Genomic DNA, 12,093 nt, shown 5'->3' on the forward strand with positions numbered 1-12,093 from the left:
AATACAATAAAAGTCCCTAAGATCTGCCTTCCTTTTCAAGTCCTCCTATCAGCGGAGTCCAACCCACGCAGGGAATCCAACTCCCCCTCCACGAGACAGGCCCAGCAGGGTGGCCAGCAGCCGTCAGAGCTCAGGGCAGTCCCATCCCGCACCTTCTCCCAGTTCTCGCCTGTTAAGGTAAGAGTCCACTGAAGGAGAGTCGGAGGCGCCAGAGGGAGGGTCCCTGGAAGCGGCCTCCGCGGCCGGTGCGGACACTCTGCGGGGCCATCGCGCTGCGGGGCCGCAGTCCCGGACACTCGGTCGGTACCCCGTGACGGTTCCTGGCAGCTTTAGGGTGACCTCGGATCCTACCTATCTCTTCTCCCGGAGTAGAAGTTCCCCAGCCACTGAGGCCACGTCCTTATCCCTGTCTTCACCGAGAGCCTCAAACGAGTCTCTGGACCGGGCGCCGATTAAACGGGTCCCGGGTCCCGGGTCGACCCTCCTTCCTGGCAGACGCGGCGATGGCCGCAGGGGACAGGGCGCCTGCGGGGCGCCCCGCCCAGCCTCAGGAGGGAAGGAGGTGGCCCGGCGCTTCGCGGGAGGAGCCGGGGCCTCGCCACCCTGAGCAGGTCGCCCCTTCCCCGACTCCGGGTCCGAGCCGCCCCCCGAGGCCCCGCCCGCAGGCCCCGCCCCCAGAGGCCCCGCCCCCGAGGCCCCGCCCCCGAGCCCCGCCCGCGGTCCCTCCCGCTCCCGCCCCCTCCCCGCCGGCACCCAGCAGCTCGCGGCGCCTGGAGCGCGGGCCTGGGGACTCGGAATCCCGCCGCCGGGGCAGCAGCATGGGGCGCTTCCGCGGGGGCCTCCGGTGCATCAAGTACCTGCTGCTCGGCTTCAACCTGCTTTTCTGGGTGAGCTCGGGAGTCGGGGGGGCAGGAGAGGGGAGGGGGCCAGGCGATAGGTGGCTGACAGCCAGGAGGAGCTGACAGCCAGGAGGCGTCGGAGCGGGTCTCCGGGGAGGAGGTAGGGGAGTTTAAAAAGGCGGGGGCTAGAAAAAGGAAGACAAAGACGAAGGAGAGGAATGGAGGGGGGAGAGAACGGAAAGACAGAGAGATTGAGCAACGAGAAATGGTGAGGAGGGGAGAGAGACCGTGCGGCTGTTCCCGGTGAGGAACTCCCTGCACTGGTTTTTATCTCCCAGCTGGTGACTCCCGGTGCGGGCACCCCAGCCTCTCCCCACCGCATTGGGGGTCGGGTCTCCGGCAGCTCCCCGCTTCTCTCCAGCCTCGGTGCACACACACACCTCTTCTTGCGCTGCCTCCCGCTGCAGCCGGGGCCTGGCCACGGAGTTGAGAGAGGAAGCCCTTGGCGTGGGGCTGGCAGGGGTGGGTGGTGCTCCATCCCGAATGTGTGGAGACACCACCTGGTTGTGATGGTTTTGTTTAGGAAATTGGGAATAGAAGTGGAAAATTGGGGCGGGGAGGGGAGGCACTCGTCCTATTGCTGGGCATTAGGGAAGGGTAAAGTTGGATCGGGGGAGGGGGTGGGGAACGGAGAGGCGGCAGCATCTTCCCACCACCTACAGCCCACAGCCTCTGTCAAAGACTCTTGCTCCCAGAGATGATCTCATTCCACTTTGCAGGGTTTTGTTGAACTGACAACATTCCCTGGATTAGTGTTTCACAGGGAGACGGGACCACGACCTAATCTCCTGTATTAAGGGGCACGATTGGAGCTAGACCATTCCCAGATCTCTGGACACCCTGTCCTGCGCCCTGGGGGTCTGAAAATTGTCATGTCTGCTCATTGACCCTGCGGCTTTCTTACGAGAATATCAGCCAGTTGGAACTGCTCAGATGGACCCTGAGGGAAAATATAGATCTTGCTTTGGAGGTGGGGGTGGGGGTGAGGGTGGTTATAAAAGAGAGGGAGCAGCAGGGTCCTGGTGGAAGATGGGGGAGAATGGGTGTCCAGTATGCTCTGGGGAGGTTGTCTCCCCATGACTGCGCCTAATTAATTATTAGTAATGGGCTCTGCTTGTGTGTGCCAAGCCCATTACCAGGTGCCTGGGTGACTCTGACAACTCCAAGCTCCTCAGAGGGCAAGTTGGCGTTTCCAGTATCCTTCAGCAATGGAAGCTGTGAAGGCGGTACTCCGAGGACCCCCCCTGCATTTTACAAATACACATGGCCTTTGTACAGCTAGGCATTTGTATCCAGCAGAGTATGTGGAGGGGTATCTCTAAAGACCTTTTATGTTGTGCTGTTTAATAGTCAGGCTTAATTTCAAAAGCTGTTAATGAAAGATTCATGCTTCAGCAACACCCTTCACTCTCACTTCTGACAAATTAAAAAAAAAGTTTTCTGTCAGGCTGACAAGGAATTCCTAGGCTGGATTCAGTGCTTATTTGGTGCCTGATGTTGTGCCAGCCTGTCCAGGGATAATAGGTAGTGTTTACAGAATGTTTTCAATGTGTCAAAAACAGTGCTAAACACATTACATTCATTACTACATTTAGTCTTCACACCAGTCCTGAGGTGCATCCCCTAATTATCCCCATTTTTACAGATGATGAAACAGAGGCTCAAAAAGGCTAATTAACTGCCCAAGCTAGTGAGTGGCAGAGATGGGACGCAAACTCAGTCTCCAGGCCCTGAAGACTTGCTGCCCTCAACTAACCCAGTGGCTCTCCCAGTGTGGTGGCTGGACCAGCAGCGTCCCCATCATGTGGGAACACCTCAAAAAATGCAAATTCTCAGCCTCACCCCCAGCTGGTTGAATCAGAAACTCTGGGAGAGGGTGGGGCCCAGCAATGTCTTTTAACAAGCCCTCCAGGTAATGCTGACACATAATAAAATTTAAGAACCAGTCTATTAAACAAATGTTGTATATAAATGTAAAGTACCGTTTCTCTTCCCTAAGAGCTGTGAGGGTGGTGAAGGAAACAAGACTGTTGCATATAGAACAACAACAAAATGAGACAGTGTCTGATCAAGTGACAGATTATGTACTGCTGATCCTAAGTGCAGTAAGGAAGGGAAATAAGAACAAAGCAATATTTGAGTACCCAGCATGTGTCAGCCACTGGGGTTGGGTGAGAACTTTTATGTATGCATTCTATTTAAGGCATTTGGAGAAAGGATCACCGCCCTAGTGAGGAGACAGGAAAGGTCTGAGTAAGGGGAAACTTAAGAGGAACCTTGAAGGATGGGTAGAATGGAGGAGCAGAGAATCAGCCAAGTGTGAGCAACCACCTGAGTAGGGAATTAGGCAGACTTGAGTGTAGAGATTCCAGCTCTACCACTGACAAGCTGTGTGAGCGCAGGCAAGTTCTTCTTTCTTCTGGGTCTCTGCTTTCTCATCTGTATTTGGATTAATAAAGTTGCTGAAAAGGTTAAAAAGAAATATGTAAAGCATCTCACCTCCCTTTACTTTAAGCCTGGTATGCAGTAGCTTCTCAATAAATATTAACTTATTTATACTATTAAGTGCTTGCAAGTACTTAGGAAACATTCAATAAATGGTCTCTTTCTTCTGCTTCCCTTAATGTTAGGAAACAGTGTGTGTTTATTCCACGTGACTTGTAACTTATCTTCATTTAAGGTAACTACACATTTTCTCAACTTGTACGTATGAATTTTTCGCACTAGAGCGTAAAGGCTCGGAGAACAGGAATTTCTTTCTGCTTTGCTAACTGCTATTTCCCAAGGCCTAGAATAGTGCCCAGCACATAGAAAGGAGGCAGTCGATAGATGTTTATGGAATGGTTTAATGAATCTGCAGGTTAAGGAACTTGGTACCTATAGGCTTTCCGATTGGCACAGATAATCAATTATCAACTTTAGCTGGAGGCTTGAATGAGGATTGGATCCCTGGGCCTACTTTTACCTACTCATTACCTGTCACTTTGTTTTTTGTTTGCACAGATTGGGCCCTTCCCAATATTACAGAGGGAAACATGGGGGCCTTCCTCTCTCCCAGTTCCTTGGAGTGGTGGGGCTGGGCGTTGCAGTAGTTAGAGGCGAGCTTTCTATGGCAATTTTTTTTTTTTTAGTGACTTTTCTATTCTTTATATGTCATCATATTTTCCAAATGCTCTACAGCAAGCCAGCATTACTTTTATAGTAAAAAAAGAAAAAATGCCTTTAGTGTATAAAAAAATGTTCTATGAAGAGCATATCTAAGTTTGAATCTCTTTAAATGAAACCTTGTTTTACCATTATTTGAATTAAATTCTCTTTTAACTTGGAGACAATAAATACCTGTTAAATGATTTTTTTTTTCAATTTTTTGTGCAATGTGGTCCATGAATTAGAAGTGGGTAAAAGTGGATTCAGGAGCATCCACTTTGGAGGTAGTAGTCCAAGCAATAGATGCTTGTTTTATTTTTCAAACCTACTTGAATTTATGGGTTTAGATGTAGTATAGGAATAGTAATACAGTGTTTGACAAAGGTAGAAATTGCAGGAGGCAAAGGGAACAGCAAGTGCAAATGCCACAGTGACACAAAAGAACACGGTATGCAGAAAATTATAAGTAATTTGGTCTGTATCATTTGTAAAAATCATGCTGGAAATAAGTGAGAAAAAATTCCGAAAGTTAGGCAGGGGGCAGTCCATGAATGTCATTTTGTGTCCCAATAAGACATTGAATGTTTCCTGTAGGTAAAGGGGAGCCAGAGCCGCTAATCCATGTCCATATATGCAGACGTAATGGAAAAGGGGCAAAATGAAGCAGGCACCTGAAGATTTGGGGGAAAGCGATTGTTGGGGATAAATTATCTAGGTAACGACCGACAGTCAGTGTAGAGGAAGCCTGATTACAGAAAAGCCCCTCCTTCGTTTCTGAAGTTGTTTTTTCCTGGTTTGCAGAGTTGGTGGGGAGTTTGGGGAAAGGGCAAGGACAGTTTTCCTGGAAAGGAGAGGCTTTAGCTGAAGCCTAACACGCCACATTTAGTACAAGGCTTAGATGCTTCTGTGCCTGCCCTCTGAGGCATAGGGTCCTGCCGGGTGTCACACTTCCTTTCCTGTTAGGAACTCACCAGAGGTAGGCTCAGAGGCAGGGCGGGGCATGTTTTATGATCGCAATTTGACAAATCGATTTGCAACCTTCTTCTGGCAGCTTGGTTTAAGTTTCCCTGGGCTGCACTCCTGGTTTTATAAACATTCGACCAGAGCCAGCCCAGCAATCCCTTGCCAAAGGCTGCTGCCTGTATTCACCGAAGAATTTCAAAAGACAAAAGGAGAGCCTAGCCATTAACCTCACTAAATTAATTTCTATTCTCCCTGTTGATGTCTAATGTGAAACCCCTCCCAACATCTGACGTGACTAAATTCGGACGCTGCAATCAGAAGGCTGGGCATATTTTGTACCTTTCATTGAAATTGCCTTTTTTTTTTTCCCCCGTTGCATAGCAATATAAATAAAACACCACAACCCACCAAGCCACATATGTTGGCTTAAAGTGAAACCTGGGCGCTGTTTATTCCTTGCTTTATTGTTGTATGCTCAGCATTTTCCTATCATTGTGCTGTGCTGTGCCGCGCGGCTCTGCGGGGCCGACTGACAGGAAGCAGGACTGCTCACTGTCGAAAGTCACATGCCATATATGGCAAGTTTGAAGTTGCTCTCTTTTCCTTCTCACCCTTAACAGTGCAGCTTTGGGTTTTCACGTGGTAATGTCCAACAGGTGCTTTTAACTCTCATTGGAGAGTGGAGGGCATCTGATGCAACTGAAGCATACAGAGTTTGCCTCCCTCTCTTTCCCCCCAAACTTATCTCAAACATAACTTCGGAACTGCCACCTGGCAGAAAGCCTGGTAAGAAAAAAGTCCCTGAGGAAGAAAGCTAAGCCACCTCAGAAAGCAGAAAGGAATTTCCTCGGCCTCATTGTAGGAGAGCCTTCATTTCTAATTTTTCTCAAGGTGGAAAGAGAGCAGCAGTGGCCAGCCTCCCCCCAATGGGGACGAGGGACCTAGTATTGCCAGAAAGGCCAGAGTCCGTAATGGGGGCTGTCTGGAGAGGCCAGAGCTCTAGATCTAGTAGTCCGCTACATCTCAGACGGGTCTAGGCATGTGGCAAGGAATTAAAAGTTCGGAAGATGGATAAATGGCATCACACTGCCTGGGTTTACTCCTGACTCCACTATATACTACCTAGGGGAAGTCACTTATTTGAGTCTCGGTATTTTCATCTGTAAAATGGATATAATAAAGCACCAGCATCAGAATTATGATCTTTGTGCAGATGATTTAGTACATGCAAAATACTGAGCATGGTACATGCATGTCTTAAATACTTAATAACATAAGATAGTAGTGGTAGTAGTATTTAAATACCAGAGGTACAAACGGGAAAGCAGAAGAAGTGGGTACAGAATCCAAGAGCTCGGTAAAGGTAAGGAGAAGTAAGCGTCCCAAGTCCAAGGAAAGCAGCAAGAGTCTTGTAGCGTTATCAAGGGCATGGAGGCAAATGAAGTGATTCCATCCCCTGCAGTCAATTCATTCAACAAACGGGTGCTGACACCTAAGCTGTGCTTGGTACACTAAGTGTTGGGGACTCATAGCATAGGCCTTGATCTTGGCACTCTTGTCTTTACTTAGCACTCCATGTTGCCTTTGAGTATAATGTATTTGCTCTCTGGTGTCTGCCCCTGGAGGACTATGCAGCACTGGTGTGTCCATTCTGCCAGTCCTTCAGCCGCATGTAGAGGTGCCACAGTCAATTGGCTTGGCTCCAGCTAAAGGGGTTGCATGCACTGACCTTACAGCAGGAGCTGTTTTTTCCCTGCTGTGCCTTTGTACTCTCAAGTGGAAGCCAAGGGGTGGCAAGGGAGAACCTTTGGTGATAAGTGCTTCTCAAACTTTCACATACCCACAAATTATCTGGGCATCTTATTCAAAGGTGCCTTCTAATTCAGAGGGTCTGCATTTCTCCCAAGCCCCCAGGTGGTGCTGACGCTGTTTTGCCGTTTTTCTGGGGAGCACACTTTGAGAAACACTGCTTTAGATTGTGGCCTGAAGAGACCTGAGGCTCACCCCGGTCTTGCTTGCTCGCCTGGCAGGCTTGTGGCAGTTCTTTTTGTTCAAACTGCCACTTTATCCTTATTGTTTTAAGGCAAATTTCTTTACATAGACTCGACGGTTTCTAGAATCACCAGGTGGCCACGTGTCCATTGTCTGTTTCATTTCACTGTGTTATTCTAGAACATCACCAAAGCAGTACCTTGGAGTTGCCCAACCTGTGTGATAAAAGAGAACATAACTGCCACCCCCCACCTTAATATTGATAATTAATGTCACAACAGGGCTTTTTTCCTAAATTAAATAATGCTTTACCAACCACTGAGACAAATCACGCCGGGGTCACTAATGTACTGAGAAGAGAATGAGGCAGGTGAAATAGCAATACCAGAGAGGCTGGGGCCACATCTTACACATCAGGTGTGGGGTTGCTTTACCTGCCTATTTCATCCACTTTAGGTTTGATTGGGAACAAAAGTAACAAAAATGATGATATTTGTATGATGTCTTGTTTTACAGAAGGCTTTTACCATCCTCCCATTTGATAATGTGTCACATCAATCCCATGAAATAGATGTGATTATCCCTATTTTATGGACCTGAAAGCTAGTCAGGCACAGTAGTTATGTCAGAGATTGAAGAGTTGGAGAGCGACGTAGCCGGAATTCACACCCAGGTCGTCTGATTTTTTAAACTTGTTATTTTCACTGGATTAACCTATTTGAACATGTGGAATAGAAGGTAAGAGAAACACTACTGATTTGGAAACTGTCAAGAGACCAGAGAGACTATATCTAGTGTCAGATTTAGACTGGATGCATCCTAGAAAGGCAAAGCGATGTATAAAAGAGCCCAGCCTGTGGGAGAGCAGGAAGAGGCCTGTCATTTAAGGCAGAGGAAAAGTAAGATGGGAGTTGACAAAAGGTATGGATCAGGACACAGTTGAGAAAAATAATTTCAGTAGCAAAGAACTTGAAGTATAGTAAACACTATATAAATGTTAACTGTGTGCCAGCTGCTTTCCTGAGCATATTTTTGTATTAACACTTTTAATCCTCACCACAAACCTATTAAGTCATAGGTATTACCATCCCCATTTTACATATGAGGAAATGGAGGTTCAGAGGGGGCAAGAGACTTGCCCAGGGTCTCAGGGCTGGCCAGTGGCAGAGAGCAAGCTGGGGGTCAGAGTGGGACTGTAGCATCTGTGCACCTACCACTCCAACTCTATAGATTAGTGAGGACAGAAGGTCAATGCTACGGTGAGCATGTAAATTCCACACCTCAGCTGAATAGCACGGTGGTTACTCATCACATGTGGCTATTTAAATTTAAATTAATTAAAATGAAATGAAATGAAGTATTCCATTCCTAAGTCCTACTAGCCACATTTCATGTGCTCAATAGCTGTAAGTGGCCAGCGGCTACAGTATTCGCACGGATAGAGAACATTCACATGATTGGCAAAAGTCCTACGGGACAGCTCTAGCCTAAATATATTTCTCCTTTCATAAATACATCCTTTTCCATTTTTCTCTTACTGGGTCTTCCAAAAACTAAAAGAGAGGGGGTAACATTGCTTTTGTGAAAGGGCACTGACATTTCTAGTATGGACAGTTTAGGGAATTCAAGGGAATTCCAACTGCTATGGAAAGAGAGAGCATAAAGCTAAGGTAAAAATTAGTACAGGAAGGCAGCAAAGAAACAAGTTACCGGTGCCTCGAGAGTGGTGTTTCCTATCTTGAGTGAGATTACGCTTTCAGGGTGAATGTAACATTCGCATTTCTACCAATATAATAATAACATTAAGTACCAGGCACTCGCTGTTCTAAGTGTGTAACATGAATTCATTCAATCCCTTCCAGAAGCGCTATTATGACCTCCATTTTGCTGATGAGGTTAGAGAGGTTAAGTGAATTACTCAAGATTATAGGACTAGTAAGTGGCAGAGCCTGATTCAAACCCCACCTGCTTGGAATCTCTGTTTATAGTTCCCTGACTCCTCTGCATCACATGCTGTGCATGGGGATGTTTTTGTTAATATTCTGTGCAAAAGTGTCGCTATTCAGTCTGAACACTCAGAATAGATACGATTTTCTAGGAAAGCAGCTGGCAAATGTTCCAGGGTGCGCCAGACCACGTTCTCCCATCGTGATGGTGTTTGGGAAAGAGTCAGCTCATACACAGGGGGCACAGAGTAGAGCAGAGCCCCCCTCCCCCAGGACAGGGTGGGGGCACGTGGAAGCTGTGGGCCCCCATTCGGGAAGCTCATGTGACCGTCTGGCCCCAGCCCACATCTCTCTAGTCTCCTGTGAAGGCACCACTGCTGCCTGTCTGTCCTGTCCTCAGGTCAAATTGCTCTAGAGGGAAATCTCTATGAAAACCAAGCTAGACTTTGATGATTTCAGCTGGTTTCCATCCCAAGCTAACTTTTTAAGAAATGAAGTGTTTGGGACTTATTCCAAATTTGGGCTTATTCTGAATTCTAGCTGAAATATTTTTTCTTCCATTGTTCTCTCTGTAACAGCTGAAACTGGGTGAAGATCATTATTATTGATTGACATTTAAAAATCCTGTTCATCTGCTAAAGAGTAACTCTGTCAACCACCTTGAAAAATAGTAGGCTAGAAAATAAATATCGTTTAATGCCCTGTTTTTACTTACAAAAGCTCTCGGGTTGCCCTGAGGATAACTATGGATTTCTTCCCAGGGCTATGGCAAGCTTGGCATGAGGGCCAGCTGGATGCTATAAGGAGCAAGTCCAGAGATCTTAGAAAATGTCATTTTTGTTTTCTAAGAGCTTATATCCGTTAAGTGAGGTTAGGTAAACAGTGAGTTTAAGTCACTTCTGTGACCTGTTGGACCGGATTTTAGCTCTCTCCATATATGAGCCTCACTGAGTCAATGGTTCACTGGAATCATTAGCCAATGATTTGTGACTTTGTTTTGCAGCTTAAAGAAAACTATACAGTCCCCCATCTCTTTTTCCTAATTCTCACTCCCTTTCTTTCCATGATATTTTGAAGAAAGAACCTAATGTGTAACCACTCATTAAATACAACAGACTTTCCACTGTCTATATGTAACTTATCTGCAAACTTTTCATTCCTATTTTGTTTCCTTCCCCTAAGCTGGATATTCACCCAGCACTTCCAACTTGCCTCCCAGCAACGTCAGTTGATCCATGTTTAAAGCCTGCAAGTTAATGTTAATAACAACCTAAAGCAAACAGAAGAAGTAAGTTTGACACGAATATATGACTCAATGTCATTTCCAAAGATGGCTAGAGCACTTCTGATCCTTCCTATTGCAGCATCCTTCCACCAGTTGATCAGAGAATCACACATTTTGTTGATTTTAAAATATACCCTTATCTGAAGGAATTTCCTAGCATGAGCTTGTTCTTATGAAATTGTATGAAGAAAATAATAGAGGAAATCAGAAATACATGGTATCTCAAGAAGTTGCCGTGCATTCCCAAACCAACACAACCATCTCAGCTCACACTGTTACTGTCCTGCCTCTGATCCTACCTGACCTGGCCTGATGTTGAAGGAAGAACAGTAAAGGTCCCTCGCAGGTGATTTCACGTGGATGTCACACCGCATTTGGCCCCTGTATTTCTTCAGATGAATTCCTTCACTTTGAGGAAAGTTCTGTCTGAATCCTTTCCTTGCTTTCATTGTATAATAGGATGACAATCTTGGGAGTCAGCTCTTCTCTTTGAGAAAATTAGTATCCTCTTCCAGAGCAAATATGCGACTTTCAGCTGCTAAAAGACGCCATTACCCTCATGGTATCCTAATGGGGTTTCCAATCAGATCAAGAAAAGTAAGTACTCTGTTATACGATTCTGTCTGCATTGAGAACTGCCACCAAGAGCGAGGATTAGCTTAAAAGCTTTTAATGTAAACTCTTGAGTTGAAGTGTCATTTGCAACTTTGCGTGAGTTCATCCTAAAGAACACAAATGAATTGCATCCTGTGTTCACTCGCATTGGTGCCCAGGAGAAGCCAAATATAGAACTGATTTTGCTGATTCTTCCACTCCAGTGCATGATGGATGGATGGATAGATGGATGGATAGACAGACAGACAGATAGATATAGATACATAGAGATAGTAGACAGACACAGAAGGAAAAGAAAGGGGAGAGCGTGATCTTGTACTGTAGTTGAATTAAGAGTTCATATGGCCCCGCCAGTATAAGGCATGTATAGATTTATTCTTTCTGGCCTTGCGTTATACGTAGCACACAACACAGCAAGCTTAGGAAAGCACAAGGCTGATACTACATGCTCTGGTTTGGTTTTGTTTAGCTGTGGGCGAGTGTTTTGCTGACTTTTCTCAGCAGTTTGTTCACGCAATACTTCCAAGGTGTCTGCACAGTGTTTCCCAGGTGCAGATGAATTTGGAAGTAGAACTTGGTGACGTATTCCCTAGAGAGTTGTGTGGAAGGCTGTTTGCAACCACGACTGTTGGCCTCAAACATGCCTTTGGGAAAGTTCCCCATTCATTCGTTTAAAAACTGCTTGTCAGGAGCCCGCTCTGCAGCACAGGGAAGTAGGTGCTTGAGATACAGCAACTTAGACCCTGTCCCTACCTTCACAGAGCTTGGGCCTTAATCAAAATGCTTTTAAAGCTTACAGAAGTATTCTAATAGAAATGGCTGCAGGAGAGAGGAAGGAATGTGCCTATGTAAGCAGGGTAGGCTTCCCAAAGGAAGTGACAATTAGAACTGAGCCCTGCAGGGGGGTGGGTGTTAATTGGGGGCAGAGACATTCTAATTCAAGGAAACAGCAAGAGCAGGGGCGTCCACAATGGAAAGAAGACCCGAACCTGCAAAGCTAGAGCACCCGCTGGCAATTCATTATGCCTGCCATGTAGGCACAAGCACATGTGCCACCTGAGAACCTCCTTAAGTGATGCTTTTTACCCCAAAAAGGGGCTTTGTGCTGGGTCTTGTGACCGCAAAGCAGCATAGCACTGATCTGCTCTTTGTGACCGAGGCTGGCAGGTCTCCTCTGGGGGCTAGCCCTTCCTTCAGGTGGGTGAAGTACGAGTTACCTGCTGATAACTTGGACCCGTGCCTCCCT

The 12,093-nt window shown here is 46.6% G+C and overlaps 1 protein-coding gene and 1 long non-coding RNA gene across 4 annotated transcripts in view; one reads left to right on the forward strand and one right to left on the reverse strand.

Annotated features, from left to right (window-relative positions):
* The window catches only part of LOC143649811 (uncharacterized), a 127,093-nt gene extending 126,559 nt beyond the window's left edge, over positions 1–534 (reverse strand). For all 3 annotated transcript variants that reach the window (XR_013159199.1, XR_013159198.1, XR_013159197.1), the window contains exon 1: positions 352–534. This is a non-coding gene — a long non-coding RNA (uncharacterized LOC143649811). The remainder of the gene's footprint in view (positions 1–351) is intronic.
* Positions 535–730: 196 nt separating this feature from the next.
* Positions 731–12,093, forward strand: part of TSPAN2 (tetraspanin 2) — a 47,631-nt gene continuing 36,268 nt past the window's right edge. Inside the window, exon 1 of the mRNA XM_077119791.1 lies at positions 731–887. Within this exon, the coding sequence (XP_076975906.1) occupies positions 819–887 (69 nt within the window). The 5' untranslated portion in view covers positions 731–818. The remainder of the gene's footprint in view (positions 888–12,093) is intronic.

The sequence above is a fragment of the Tamandua tetradactyla genome, chromosome 11 (assembly GCF_023851605.1).
Source record: "Tamandua tetradactyla isolate mTamTet1 chromosome 11, mTamTet1.pri, whole genome shotgun sequence".
NCBI classification, from domain to species: domain Eukaryota; kingdom Metazoa; phylum Chordata; class Mammalia; order Pilosa; family Myrmecophagidae; genus Tamandua; species Tamandua tetradactyla.